Source organism: Geospiza fortis, unplaced genomic scaffold (assembly GCF_000277835.1).
Source record: "Geospiza fortis unplaced genomic scaffold, GeoFor_1.0 scaffold113, whole genome shotgun sequence".
NCBI lineage: Eukaryota > Metazoa > Chordata > Aves > Passeriformes > Thraupidae > Geospiza > Geospiza fortis.
In genome coordinates this window covers 1,195,127-1,211,260 of record NW_005054429.1, presented here as the reverse complement: position 1 = coordinate 1,211,260, position 16,134 = coordinate 1,195,127, and the positions used below count along the sequence as shown (strand labels likewise).

General features: G+C 37.4%; 1 protein-coding gene across 1 annotated transcript in view; it reads right to left on the bottom strand.

Moving 5' to 3' along the window:
• The window catches only part of METTL15 (methyltransferase like 15), a 77,497-nt gene that overhangs the window by 36,340 nt on the left and 25,023 nt on the right, over positions 1-16,134 (bottom strand). Inside the window, exon 2 of the mRNA XM_014309438.2 lies at positions 11,521-11,657. Coding sequence (XP_014164913.1) covers positions 11,521-11,657 — 137 coding nt within the window. The remainder of the gene's footprint in view (positions 1-11,520; positions 11,658-16,134) is intronic.

The window sequence follows — 16,134 nt, the reverse complement described above, 5'->3', positions numbered from 1 at the left end:
GACATTTCTTCCTGTAGCAATGGAGATAGGAGAAAACAAGACATTTTTAGTTCTGCACATTTCTATTTTTCAAAGTTTATTATCTTATTAATTATGATAATTAAAAATGGAAAAATATTCCTTTGAAAGCAAGAAATTCCCCTGATTGTACAATGAGATTCAGTTTTTGTTTTAAGCAATGAAGTCATTGCACAAAAGGAGTATTGAGTTTTAAGTTTTTCAAGTTCAGTAACATTTTTTATTCACAGTTCTTGCTACGACAGATCTGAATTTATAATAAACTAATATCTCAACTAAAGAGCTATGAAAAAAGCCATCAAATTAACATCAAAAGCCTACAGAGATTTCTTTTTCAGTCCATTTTCTTTATCTGCAAAATATCCAAGGAAATACAACTCAAGGTTTCCTCCAGACATAGTTTTGGTGCCCTGCCCACCAAGTATTTGACCATGCAAAACAAAGAAACAGATGAGACCAAGAAAACCAGGGTCTGCCATGTCTGCTGCTCTATTCTGCTAAATTCCCCATAAAGCCAGAACAGTCCAAAACACCTGGGAAGAGCAGAATGGAAATAAGCAGTGGATATTGCCTGGCTGGACTTGAGCAAAGGTCCTCATGAGCAAACCCAGGGAGCTGGGCTGGAGGAGCAGACCTTTCCGGGGATGCAGAGGTGGCTGCACAGCAGATCCCAAGGGCTGGGGCACAGGGTCCGGCTGGAGGCCCGTCACTGCTGGTGTCCCCCAAGGTTCAATACTGGTCCCAGAACTGTGTAATCACTCATTGTGTAAACACTCATTGTGTTACTCACCGATGACTTGGACCAAGGGGCAGATGCCCCCTCAGCATGCTTGCTGATTGTCGCCATATTTTCTGAAAAATCCCTTTGCCAGGATTTTTCTCCTGAGAAGCTGAGAGGCCTCAGAAAGGAAATGTGAACAATAACTATCTGCTGCTGTGGAATGCAACAGGTGCATCTTTGATTGGTCTCATGGGCTTGTTTTTAATTAATGGCCAATCACAGTCCAGCTGTCTCTGACTCTCTGGTCAGTCACAAGATTTTATTATCATTCCTTTCCTTTGCTTGCCACCCTTCTGATGAAATCCTTTCTTCTATTCTTTTAGTATAGTTTTAATATATCATTTTAATATAATATATATCATAAAATAATAAATCAGCCTTCTGAAACCTGGGGTCAAGGTTCTCATCTCTTCCCTTGTCCTGGGACCCCCTGTGAACACCACAGCTGATGACATAAAGATGGGAGAAATGGCCCCAGAGTGCTGTGCATCCCTTCAGAGGGACCTCGAGAGGCTGGAGAGATGGACAGAGAAGAACTGTGTCAAATTCAACAGAGGCAAGTGCAGGATCCTGCACCTGGGGAGGAACAAGCCCATGCACCAGCACAAGCTGACCTGCTGGGCAGCAGCTCTGTGGAAAAGGAGCAGGAGGTCCTGGTGGATGACAAATTGTCCATGGGCCATCTTCTCATTATTACCAGCCATTTTAGCTAATATTATTTTTAATCTATTTGAAAGTTTAGTCTATTTTAATCTTATTTTTAATCTACTTGAAAGTTTGTAAAGTCTATGCGAAATCTATTTGAAAATAACCTGAACGGGTTATTTTGAAGGCAAAAGAGAAAGCTATTTTGATTATGCATTTTATTTTGGGAAATCTAAATATTTTGCATGGCACAGTATGCTTTCCAAACAGGCAGAAATAAGATGTTTTGAACCACACAAGTCACACCACAACCACATATACCACAAAAATCCTACCTTAAGCATACTGTAAAAGTAAACCTATTTGTGGGGTTCCCCCTCATTACCATGATAATTAGCATGATAATAATTTCATTACCGCACTAGCATTAACATTTGTATTCAGCCTTTCCTTAGCTGCTGGTATTGACACATATACCAGATTAACCTGAAGGACATAAATTTCTGTATAAGAAAATTTCCAATTTACATACCCAAATTTTGTTAGCTTGAAGTAAGAAGTTGCCCTTTATACTCTCAGAGCAGTATCCAAGATGGTCAGCTCACTCTGAGCGAAATCAGCTTTGTTGCAGCATGAAATTTAACAAAGTGACACTGCTGATTATTCAAAATGTTCACACAACATTCAATATCCACACATTTTTGGTCCTGCTATTTGGAAAAGTAACAAAGTACACATTCAATTCTGCCATGACACATAATTTTTACTTATCTATGGGAAATTAATTTTACTTATTTATTTTTAGAACATCAAAACGTACCAGCATAATTTCATGCATCACCAGCTTTTGGCTTAAACACTACTGAATACCAGAAGGTATTTAATTTTAATGTTGTACTCGCTGGGTGCTAACATCCACCTAAAAGCAGACTGCAGAAGGGGTTGAATGCACTGGCATGCTGGGAGTCACACATCACTCCAACCTCAGGCTGCAGTGCAAGGAACCAAAACTTACCCTGAGACTCAGGTGAAGGAGATTTGAAATATTGAAATTGCAGCAGCCTCTAACTCCTCGTGACCACATGGAGACTGACAGCATAAACAGCACCAGTAACAGAGATTGTTTGTGCTGGTGAGATATGAGACCTGTATTATTCCTTATAAATCTCTCTGTGTCAACACCACTTAGTCAGTATTGGTCTCAAACACCTGCACCATTCAGTGGTGGCAAGGCCACGGGCAACTTCCATTCTAAATTACTGATTTTGGAATTTTAGACAGAAATTTTTTTTGAATTTTACACAGAAATTTCTTTTGAATTTTACACAGAAATTTCTTTTGAATTTTACACAGAAATTCTCTGAAATCTCTCTACCCAAATCTCTGCTTCTTGATCAAGCTATGTTGCTGTATTTTTCAGGGATCCAAATACAAAGCAGCAATTAACTGCCTGATTTTACTTTCAGCCCTTTCAATATTCTGTACAATACTTGGCACAGCTGAGTCACGAAGACTAGAATCAAATTAAAATGCAAATTATGTTTATTATCATGACAAGGAAAAACCAGAATTATGTAGTCAAAGTAATTCATTTTTATGGTCTGTGTCACCTATATGCATGATCCTAATGCATTTAAGAATAATGGTATCTGAAGCCCAATGACTCAATCAGAAGAATAATCTGAATTTCTCTGTACGTTTTTATATTTCATAGTTAAGTGTGAAGCTCAATTCTGATAGAAAAATCTGTTTACAAACATTTTCATTTAGTTACTTGTTTTCCTTTTTATCAAAGTAGAAATAAGATTATGAATCAGAGGCTATCAGCTTTTTTGGGTTAATTTCGCCACTTAGTAAATCATATGTTTATCTTCAATACCAGCATGACTTGACCTTCTCTCAGTAAGTGACAAGCATCTTTTTGTCCACACATTTATATAATTTCCACCTTCACAGGAAACTGTTGCTGTCTTCTATCCCCAATGATTATCATCTATCTACTGATGAAACCAACTTTTGTCTGTATTGTTTGATAAAAGGAGGAGTATTTTAAATCAGTTTATGTCCTCTTGATTTGTGCAGAGTGCTTTAATGCCTCCTATTGTCAGTGTGAGCAAAAATAAGCTAAATCTGCAGCCTGGTACAAAATTGCTAAGGAATATGAAAATAGTATCTCCTTATCAAGACAAAAAGATCTGTAGACAACCAGCCACCACATACAAAAACCTTCTGATTGGAAATTATTGCCTTCCTCTCTGCCTTCCCATCAGAAAGAGTTTTGCTATTATGAAAAACTGAATTTCAGAAAATATGAAAGCAGTACAGTGTCAGTGTCCTTTATGAAACAAGGATTATTTTCATAAAAATCAAACTGTAAACCCTTGTTACTGTAATGAAAATAAACCCAGAACTCAACTGTTCATCTGGAAAAAAATGCTTCAGCTGTTTATAAGACACTTATAAATATTTTTGAAACATACATTCTAAAGTGTTCATAATTAAAATTTAAGTTCTACAATCATTTTAGTAACGAGATGGTTACAAAAGCAGTATGAAAGTCCTTAAGTCATCCAAACACCTATAAGAAACTTTATCATCAAAACCAAGAAGGAAAATTGGCTGAAAGAAAAAGCTGATGACTCCTTTACAGATCAAAAAACCGCAAAGATTATTTCAGTATGGTAACTATTTAATCGATGGGTATTGAAAACACATTTTCTTCTTAGGAAAAAAATCTACAACCCAAATTAAGCCTCAGAGAACTGTTCTTAGAAATACTCTTAGTTTAAAAGCTGGAGCCGTAAACTTTAAAGACTTCCTGAGCACTTTCATACCACACTGATACAGATGAATTAAAGAATGAGAATATCATGAGCATGTCTGAAATTACCACTGGTTAAAGTAACACTTGATATTGCATTCCATCAAGCTGAGCTACCAGGTCCTTAAAAATAAATTAAAGATCTGGACATTTGCAAGAAAAAGGAACCCAAATCACACACATTCAGCTCCATCTCCTTAACCAAGACACAGAGGGGTTTGCACTTGTTGGAAATTATTTCAGAAACTTCTTCCCCCTCTCTTGTGGCCACAGCTCGCTTCACAGAGAGCAGCAGGCACAACTTCCCAGGGACTTCTCCTGGAGAAGCACGGAGAGAAGAAAACAATTCTCATCTCTATTCACTGCGCCTTTTGTTTGGCACACGTGGCATGTGTTATGGAGATTGTTTACAAAGTGATTTGTCAGCTGGATTCTGCTGAGGGTTCTTTGGATTCCTTGGCCAGTTGGGTCAAAGCTGTATCCTGACTGTCTCAGACAGTCACGGGTTTTTCTTTAGTATCTCTTTTAGTACAGTATCTCTTTAGTATGTAATTTAATATAGTATTAGTGTAAATATAATATAATATATTATATATTTTTTTTTTAAATAAAGCATCATGGAGGGAAAAACAAAAAAAAAAAGGTGGAAAAAGCTACCATTTTCATTGCTTTCCCAAGGAAAAATCCTGGGAGAGAGAATTATGTCTCTCTCTGTTCAGAAAATGCGAATATCACACTCTCTACCAACTTACATGATGGTTCTCATTCACTAAGTATTAGAACCCTAAATACTGAGAATTTTGAGCTTTCTGTGCTGAGAGGCACAAACTCACAAGAAAACACTACATTTGACCTAAAGCTATACAGGAGGTTTCCAAAGTTGATTAGTGGCACTAGGATTATGGGTGTGTAGCTGGTTAGAAGTGGACAATGTCACAAAGTAAAAAACTTAAAGTTTAGGGGATTAGAATATAGCAACAAATATGAAGCAAAATAGAGGTTTTAAAACAGAAACAAATTATTCTTCTTTACTTTCTTCTTCCTTCTTCTTCATAAGTTTAAATATTATTTTATAATTTAAAAAGTCTGCATTACGGACTTCAAATAATCAATTATTAAGTATAATTGTATAAGATTTAAAAAGTGTAATATTAAAAAAATTAAGTATAATTTCTTAAATAATTTAACCTTAAAAAACTTTGTAACAAAAAGTAATTAACCATTTATATTTTACTAATAAAAAAACCTGCAGAACTCACAGCTGTAAAACTGTAACAGTAATAAAAAACAATAAACACCTAAATCTAAACAGACACTATAATCTCAAATACTTTCAGTTCTAACCCCAACAAAAATAAAAGAAAAAACCCAATAAACAAAAAACCCACATGTAAGGAGTTAGCATTTCAGAGTATTCCTAGAAAAACAAACTCTGCGCCAAGGGAGATACAGGCTAGAATTAAGGAGGAAGTTTTTCACAGAAAGAGTGATCAAATACTGGAATCATCTACCCAGGGAGGTGGTGGAGTCACCATCCCTCGATGTGTTTAAAAAAAGACTGGATCTGGCACTTGGTGCCGTGATCTAGTTGAGGTGTTAGAAGATGGGTTGGGCTTGATGATCTTAAAGGTCTCTTCCAACCTAGAAATTCTGTGATTCTGTGTGATTCTGTGAAACTGTGATGGAAGAAAACCAATTCATCCTCGTGAGTGTTTCTTTGTTTCCTGATCTCCATCTGTGCTCTAAAAGGTGCAGCCTCTCCAGGCAGAAAGGAATGGAGCTGCCTGACCTGTCCCTCCATTGTCTGAGGACATCTAAAGGTCTCCAAGATAATCCAGATCCATGAGTAGATGGATCACACTGATGGGGCTCAAGCATGAGGCTGGACCAGATGACATCCTGAGCTCTTTTCCTGGGGAATGGTTTTGGGATTGTGGCACAGTTTGGGAATGGCACTCCCCAGTTTGGTGTTCCAAGCCATCCACTGCTGGCTGACTTCCCCTTCTGCTGATGCCTCAGGTTTAGTGTGCGGGTCTGAGCTCCACATTCAGGGATGGTGAGCTCTGTGCACAGAGCAGGGAGACAAAACAATTCCTGCTCCAGCTGGGCACCAAGGACAAATGACCCAAATCTCAGCCCCAGAGCACAAACCCCGTGGGCTGCAGAGAGAAAAACAAGCAGGGTGGGACTGCAGGGGCTAAAGCTGGAACGGGACAATGAAGTGCAAGATGCAAATGGAGCAGAACTGATCCCAGGGAGAGACCCCGGGAGCGCTCGTGCATTTTGGGGCCATTTTGGTTCCTCTTGGGTGCAGCCCTGGCTGGGCTCTGGTGCTGCCCAAGGTGGATCCATGGAGGAGATGCTTGGAATCAATCCCTGCTTTATTCTTTAGCTCTGTCCAGCCCCTGCTCCAGGGCAGAATTCTCAAGGTGTCACTGCCACCCCCTGCCCCTGGAGCAGGATGGGAAGGAGAACTGGAAGCACAACAGATGAGGATCACAGACTGGGATAAGAACAATTTAGTGGAAGCAGCAAATGAAGTAAGAAAATGAGCAGCACAGGCAGCAATCCCCATAGCAGGGTGTACAGGAGAGGTGAACAATTCACACACAGGCCTGTGTGACCACGTGGAACTCCAGGGGCTCCCCAGTACCCACCCACAACTGGGGGAGACCCCTTCCCTTCCCACTCCTGCCCAGGTTGTGGGGTGGTGAGGAATGACATCCAGGTCCTGGCCATGCCCCTTCTGGCTGCTGCCAAAGTTAACCTGGCTGGAACCAGGCTATATTGCAGGAGAAACTAAACCAAAACTGATAAACACCAGTTTATCCACAAAACTAAACCTCAACTTCATGTAAAACCTATCTCTTCTAAGATTTTCCTACCAAAATAATATGATTGAGCAGCTTATTCAAAAGCACTCATATCAAAATGACATTATGTTTTGGTACAGAAATATGTTTGGCTTTCCTACTCAAATGTTTTGGGAAACAAAATAAAAGCCAGTAAAGTAATATTTTAATGTTAATGGCATTTGAGGGTCTTTTAACTACCCTCAATTGACTTTGTCCACTTCATATTTAAGGTAACTCACTTCTCTTTGTTGCCTGCATTTGGGAGACAGTCAGATGTTGACATACATGGAGAATTCTTTAGAAAGAAATAACCCTATAACTAACTATTTAAGTATTGTTATATAGTTATGCAGTCAAGGCCCCATTATAATGAATATGCCTTGATTGCAATTAGGTACATTCCTTACACAACTACAGTTAAAAGCTAAATAAAAATAATATATAGCAAGAAAAGCACCAATATGTAATACTCAGCTACGACTCATAAGCGCATAAAAAAAGCTTATCAAAATTGAAATAAAAAGCTGTTTTTTCTAGATCTGGAAAAAAAAAAGTCTGTTTTCCCCAGAGCACACAATGCACAGTTGATCTATCACTTTTTTCTGCAAACTTTGTGTAATTCTGAAAGCAAAATTCACAAGCATCCTCACACCTCAAAATCACTTTACCTTAAAAAATGGCATTTAAATTTTGTGATGAATTCTATACTATTTATCCATACTTTTGGGGCACAAATTCTCATTCTGCTCAGAGAATTACAAAGCACACATTTTTTCCGTCTGCACGAGTTTCTCATACTTTAAAATTTTCCATGCTGTCGGTTAATTGCCAGATTTCAGCCACGTCCCCAGCCTCTTCCTTTCCGTGGGCGTGAAAGGGTTTATTTGTAATATCTGGTGCTACTGCCTGAGTTTCATCTTCCTCTCCTGCATCCTCAGCAGCAATTCCCAAGTTGGTGGCTTCCCCAGAAAGCACGTCAAAGGATTCCCACCCACACACTGAATATCTAACAGACCCTGACCCATTTTCGCCTTATTAAAGCAGCACCACATGTTTTAAAAAAATAAAAATAATAAGCAGCAACACCAAATGAATGTGAGAGCTGCAGCTGGAATTCCTCTGCCCTCTTCAGATTCCAGCTCTGACAAAACCGCTAGCAACAAACAGAGGCACATTTAAAGTGCAAACATCAAATATATTTTTCCTCAGTTTTCTTCTCCAGTGACTTATTACTCTTTCACTTAAATATATGGAGGATTTAATTTATGAGTTCTGAATATAGAAAAACTCCCTAATTTAGCCACATTTATCTGCTCTTGCCACAGTACCTTTGGGTGTATTTCACAGAATCACAGAAATCACAGAAATAAATGCTGAGGTTGGAGGGACCTCTGGAGACCACGCAGTCCCACTGCCCTGCCCAGACAGGCTCACCTGGAGCAGGTGTGCACCCCAAGTGTAAAGAAGTTCTTCCTCATGTCCAGGCGGCACTTGCTGTGTTTTACTTTATGGCCATCAGCAAACCAAGCCACACTGTGACTAACAATGGGAACAATATGATTTCACGAAGATTATTGCCATCTAACCAGAATAACCAATAACACGCGCAGCATTCTGCTTCAAGCAGGGAAAAAATGGCAACAGAAAACTCAGCTGAAGCATGACTTTCAGTCTGCCCATTGCATTCTCAGCTTCAGCCAGTGGGAATCAGATTTTACTGGTGATGGGTATCCAGGAGCCTCTTCCCCCCTTGGTGCTGTCACCTCCAGGAGCCACAGGAGCCACTTCAGCAGGTCAAACCACCTGTCCCTGAACAGGAGTGTCAAACAGAGGAGGCGGGGAAAAGCCTGGAGCAGGGAAAGTGGAGGATGTTTCTAGCCCTGTGATGCAGTTTTTCAGCAAGGTACATGCAGGGCTGTGACTCTCTCACAGAGGGACAGCCCCACATTTCTCTCCAAGTGCCATTGCCACTTCTAAGGTAGCACAACTATTTCTGTGGCTCCCTCGTGAGCCAGGCTGTTATTTCACCTGAGAACAGACCTGACTAGATACAGATGTCACCTGGATGAATTCCCCAAGATTTTGATGCCCATACAGATTTGAATTGAACTGATGCAAGGTTTGTTTCTAACACAGTGCAGAAAATAGACAGTAAAATCCCATAATGTTCGACCAACTATCTTTTAAAAAATACTGAAAAAAATCCATTTATAAAAGCTCCATATCTCAGAAATAAATCCCTTATACTCAACTAATTTGTAAGCAAACACTAGCTTTACCTGTTTATAAATTATATCCTTATACCTCCTTTCTCCTCTTAATTTGACAATGGTTTATGCAACTGACTTTCCAGGAAAAGCAGATTCATAGTTAGCACATATAGAACATTCTTTCACCATAAATTGTTAACACAAACTATTATAAGAAAAGATAGTATTTACCTTATGAAAAAGGACCCACCTGTTCTTTCCAATAGGAAGGACAGAAAATGAGGGAAAAACACCAGAGCAAATAAGAATATGGCTCTGTATCTTTCAATACATATCCAGGTGACATGCAGTCATCTTTCAATGATTAAGACTTTTCACCAACAACACCATGTTATTTAAGGATCCGCTTCATTCTAAGGATAACTTGCATCCACTAAGGTAGACACCAGCTTCAAAAATAAGACCTGGACCTCCTTTGTCTATTAAACCATCATAAGTTACATCAACTGCTATGCAAAGTTCATCTTTTCTAAGCAAGCAGAAAATTACTGGCGTCAGTTATTGTCAGAAGAGCACCCAACACTTGTCAAATCTCCTCCTCTATCTGGAAAATGAACTTTTCACATCCAGGTTTGCATAGGATACTTCGAGATAAACTTATACTGAATCAGAGGACTGTTCATTGTTGATTTATGTTGTGGGAATGTTTCTAAAAGACTGGTTTTTTCCATGACACAAAGAACAGAAGACTTTACAACTCCCATGACATTTGGCAGAACATGTTTGCAGGCTTAGTTTAAAAGAAAATGGACTTTCCTTGACAATACTGTCCACAGCATTCTGTCCAAAAGAGCATTCTGTGGAGAAATAACAGAGGGGAGAGGCATTCCACAAATTTGTAAGTGTACATTGCATGGCACTTCAGCCCAGAGAGAACTGAAAACTTAGAGGAATAGATGTAAGTGGTCTTAGAGAGTAGGATGGCTAGGAAATAAGCTATGCTGTCCTGGCACGTGCCTGCATTTCTCCCTGTGGGTCTCCGTCAAACACACTTGAAAGGAATGCACAGTTCAGCCCTTTATCTTAGAAAAGCTGAGGAACACCTTCTGCATTGCTTAAACATCACTGCTGCCCCAGGACTCCTCTTTGCGTGGGACAACACGACTGAAGAACCAGGTGCTTTTTTATCTGCCTCTTCCAGATCTCTTCTCACTGGAAATATTTGCTTTTCTTAATGTTAAAGCTCCTTTTGAAATAATGTTTTCAACCTGACAGTGAGTATTCTCTCCTTACTACCTCACCTAAATTTCTCAAGTCTTGACTACTTCACATTATTTAATTTTGTATCTACATATTTTTACTTCTTGGTCAGATCTGAAAATTCTGAAAAGCTCACATTCAACTCCATATATTGCACACTTTTGCATCAATGCACTGATGTTCTGACTGGGTTCCTTCCTGAATTAAATAAAGGAGCAAGAACTTTGCATAACTAAAAAAGATGTGAGAATTTGCACTTAGCAATTGTACATTTAGCAAATTCAGCACTCTTATTTAAAAAGAAAATTGAAGCATAAGCTATACACAGAAATTGTAGCTTATTAAATTGTTCAGTAGTTTCTGAAGCCAGTGGCAAAATACTTAGCAAACCCAATACTGAATTACAATTATTTTGGGTTTTTTAAAATGAAAATATTCATAATCCATATTTAAATGACCTAATTATTTAAAAACCTATTATTCCACCATTTTTGTGAAATTCATACCACCAAGATATATTTTTGTGCTACTTTGCAATCAGAACCATCTCAAGACTAGCAGAACACACAAATCTTTTTAAAATCCTTTTTTTAAACATAAAATCAGCTACTTGATGCCTGCTTAAAATGAAACCCACAAAATACACATTTAACTCCAAAAACCCAACAAGGAGCTGCATGCACTCACAAACAAATTGAATTGGATCTCCTGTTCAACAGGGTGCACACAGCACAGAACACTATTCCACAACAAGACATTAAAACTATATAATATATAAAATATATTCTATTTTATATATATATTATATTATATTTTATATATTATATTTTAATATATTATAGTATATAAAAATATATTAAATTACTGCTAAACCACCCAAGTACCGACTTTATCCCAGGCATTTTTATAAGACGGGAGGACACAACTTACGGGTAAGCTGCTGCCAGCTGCTGAGCGATGCTGTGGGCTGTGGGGTCCCTGTCCAGGGCATACACTGTGATGTCTCTGGCTCTCTCCAGAAGAGCTGCTGTGTGACCTCCAGCTCCAAATGTCATATCCAGGAAGCGCTGGGGAGGGAAAACACAAACACTTTCACCTCAGAGCACTGGCAAACTGATGGCTGGTACAGAACTAAAGTTTGAAAATCCCCCTCGTGTACTAGAGGAAAACACACCGTTGCCTTTTTGGAAATGTTTCTTGCATTCTGACATCACTGCAATTCTGCACAAAATAATCTCTCATCAAACCAAAACTAAAAACACAAAAGAAAAACAAACATCCACAAACAAACAAACAAACAAAACCACCAAAAAAACCCCAACAAAACCAAAACAACAACAAAAAAAAAAACCACCCAAAAAATACCAAAATAAAAAAACAACCAACACAACAACAAAAAAAACCCCAAACCTCTTAGTGGAATTCTATAGTCTAGGGAATACATACTAGCAAACAGAAAAAAAAAAAGATTTTTATTGTTTTTGTGACATTGTATCTAAACCAAAGTACAAATGTGACTGACTCTCTGCACCTTGGTATTGACATAAATCTTTTCTCTCACCTGATTGAACTGACCTCTGTTGACTGGGGGAAACTCAAGCTAGACTTGAAAAACAAATTCTCCATATACTTCAATATTAATATCTGCATGGGTTTTTTTCCCACTTCTCAGATTATTTTTTTTATGTGAAACAGGTTTTGAAAACTACTTATCAGCTACAATCATATTTAACAGAAATTGATATGAACTAAACTTATTCTCACAAATTACAGAGCCCAAGGGTAAATGCACCTTTTAAGTGAAATTATCTAATCGAACTCTTGAAAGAACTAAGATTCAACCACAAACTCCTTTGCATAAGAACAGAAATTCAAAGGCAATGAAGATCCAAACATCCAGAACCATTTTTTAGAAAACAAAGACTTCTATATGAAATCCTCCCCCCCCCCAAAATAAATAACATACTTATAAGACTAATAATCTAACTCTACTGTGGCTGAAACAATTATTTTCACAATTTCTTCATGCTATACAATCACATTTCCTAAGCTTATGTTCTAGAGGCAAAAGTTCCCTACAATATTTTACAAAGTTAATGAAGGAAACAAAATTTAGCTGGGTGATCACCCAATATTAAATTGCATCAGTCATACGAAGAAATAAAGCACTGACCCAGAATTTTTTGTAAGCAGTACCTGTAAGACAAATCTGTGTTACAGAGGACACACCATCCATTCTAAACAATCTATTTAAGCATTCTGATTAATCTTCTGCCATGACAAAACCAGAAGTATACTCCCTGAAACCAATTTATAAACACAAAAATGAAACAGTTAAAAAATGTGGTTGTTTCTTTAACACAACTGAACATAAGAATTTAGCTAAATTTTAAATATAGTTGCATATGCTAAAAACTCCAAGCATGTTCTCTATAAATTCTCACATACCTGTAAGATTCAGAGAAGCTTTCTTATTAAAGACTCCAATCACTTTGGGTTTTCTTTGTATTGTACTGTTGCTTCTACTAGACCCATAAAAATCCTACACTGGCTATTGAGTAGTATATTAAACTAATTAGCTATTTTTTATTATCTCCCTTCAATGAAAATTAATATAAAAATGTAATTTTTCACTCTGCATTTAGCTTAGCAAATTGTAAAAATGAACATGCATTCCAGAAAACTAAAATAAAAATCCTAAAAATAACTAAAATATCTAAAATACAAATCCTCCTAAATTACTTTTAAAATTTCCAGGGTATATCTGTTGTGCTTTGATTTCCACTCAAGTTATTTCCATTTAATCCTTACCAGAACTAACGTACATAAGCAATAAACAGACATCTAGCTTTTATATTCTAGTTCTGTAGGGAAATGCATTTAGAAAATCCCTTTAGAAATATGTGGAGGAGCAACAGAAAATTAAAACCACCTTTTTATTTTTTTTTTGCATAAGATTAACCCACTCAGAAATGCACTCAAAAACTTAATCACAGGAGTCCCAAGTGTCATTTAGGATTGCACTTATTGTGCAGCAACACATTACAATCAAAACCAACCTAAACTACATCATAATTCCTCTTGGAAAAAAAAAAGTTTAATCAGCATGAGTCACATCTTCATGGTTGGGGTTGGTTGTTTTGTTTTGTTAAAAAAAAAACAAACAAATGCTCTTGTTCTTTATCATAGCTAGAAAACTAGGATAAAAACTTTGAAAAAACCCAGTATTTTCTTTTCTAAAGCAGACCTAGTGTTGGGAGGAAGAGTCATGGAAGGGATAGGAAATGTCAGAAGAACTACTTCTATCTTTAAAATAAAATACTTTGAAATAATAATTTTATTCCACTTAAACTCACTAGCAAATTGACTTTCCAGAAAATAGTCTTTTCCCACTAATATGTTTAACTACTTATTTATTTCTTGCATGTCTGCTTGTCTTCTAACCATCTGACTCTTCTTCAGTCATCTCTACAAAGTACTGAATACATTTGATGCTTCTTTCACCACCACTTCTACAAAGTCCTTGGTTCCATCATGTTTGAACAGCAGAACATGAGAAAAATAAATCAGGGACCTTCTTGGCCAAACCTCCAGACAATTTTGCTTTTTAAGCAACAAGTAACACTGAGATTTTCATTTCCAGATGAATTTTTGAAGATGCTCTAGTTCATTCAAGAATACTTATATTTTGTTTAACAGCCTTACCTTTCCTCACAGACACTGCTTCTGCTTTCGTTCATTTTAAATTTGATACACTTGAAGCTTGACAAGCCCTTTATACACCCTGCTCCTTAACAAACCACACAGAAGATGTTGAAGATGAACCAAAAATAAACATTGGCAATCCAAGGTAGAGAAGAGAGAGGATGGGGTGGTTGTGCCATGGCACAGTGACAAACTCCCAGCATTGTGACAGCGCTGGGAAGCTCCAGGGAAGAACCCCAGCAAGCCATTGACCTGCTGTGAATGAACACAAACTCACTGAATTCCCCTTTCTGAAAGAACCAACACACACCAACCAAACCTTTAAGCAACACCAGCCATGGTCTTTAACCTGAGAGCAACAGATTTAATCCACATCCACCTCCTCATAATCCAGCTGTTCCACTCAACAGCTACACTCTGCATCTAGAATCTGAAAAAAATATATAACTATCACCTCAAGTTATCAAATAGAATGATTATGATATTAACATGACCATTTTGGAGCACTGATCAGATTTAGAAATTAATCACTGTAATATCCTGCTTCATAATATGCTTCTTACATATTCCTTCCATCTTTCATGCCTGAAATAAAAGATGCATAATTTTTTCTTCCTCTTTCTCTCTTGCCTACTAGTTTTTAATCAAATGAAATTAAATGACATTTTATCCTCCTGGTCCTATATATACTGGGAAAGATTATTACATGAATTTCTCCTGCAGTGACTCACCCTTCCATTGTTAAGTTATGATAGTCCCATCAGAGTCCCCTTGGGAATTTCATAATCAGTTTGTGACTGCAGGTTTTCGAAAGCATTTGGCTCTTTCATGACACACAGAGAGCAACAAACTAACATTTCACAGCTTTCATTTTACAGCTAGCTCTACTACAGTTAGAGAGACACAAAGAGTTGGAGTTCACCATTTTGGTATACAAGACTTTGTACAGAAAAGCTCCCATAATAAAGACCTTTTAAGAATTTCATTTTACTATGGCTGATCTGGAATTCCTGTAATGATTATGTTCCACATGTAATAAAGTTTACTCCACACCACTTGACAGCCTTTATGATTATTTTTCCTTTGCTGTGTAACAAAATGAGATTGCAGAACTTACACAAAATTGAGACTCAAACGTGACACATAAATTGAATCATCATGATGTTGGTTTTTAAAAGCTCACAATTCCAGTATTTTCCACTCTCCTCTTTCTTTATTTTTAAAGGCAAGAACTTTATATTCTTTTTTAAGTAATTTGATCCTTTAGATGTATGACTTTATTTCCCCCTAATTACTTCAAGCACTCCATCAGACGAGCTTTCAAAAAGTGTTTTTTTCTTCCTCTCACAACCCTGACATTGTCTGAGAGAGGACTCTGACATACTGGACAACATCTCCAAAAGACTGTGGCAAATTGTACAAAACCCCTAAGACATGCTGAGTTAGGATACAGGACATGGCAAACAACCTCCTGTCCTGGGCATCAGTGCCCCATGAGCAGCCTTTCTCTCCCCATTCCATGGGACAAACTCCTGCCATTTCTCTTTTTGTCCAGACAACCTCTCTGGCTCATTAACACATTGTGATAAAGATCATTAGCACATTGAGATAAGCAAGCACACATAAGGCATTTTCCATGGCTCTTTCCAATACATAGAATTAATTTATCCTAAAAACGGAAAGGAGAATAACTTTTTGTTATTCCCCAAAAAGTGACCTTGCACTGCATAATTATTTAATTCTATTAACAGAAGTTATTTAATTCTATCAATTCTATTAATTATATTAATAGAATTTATTTAATTCTATTAATATAATTTATTTAATTCCATTAATAGA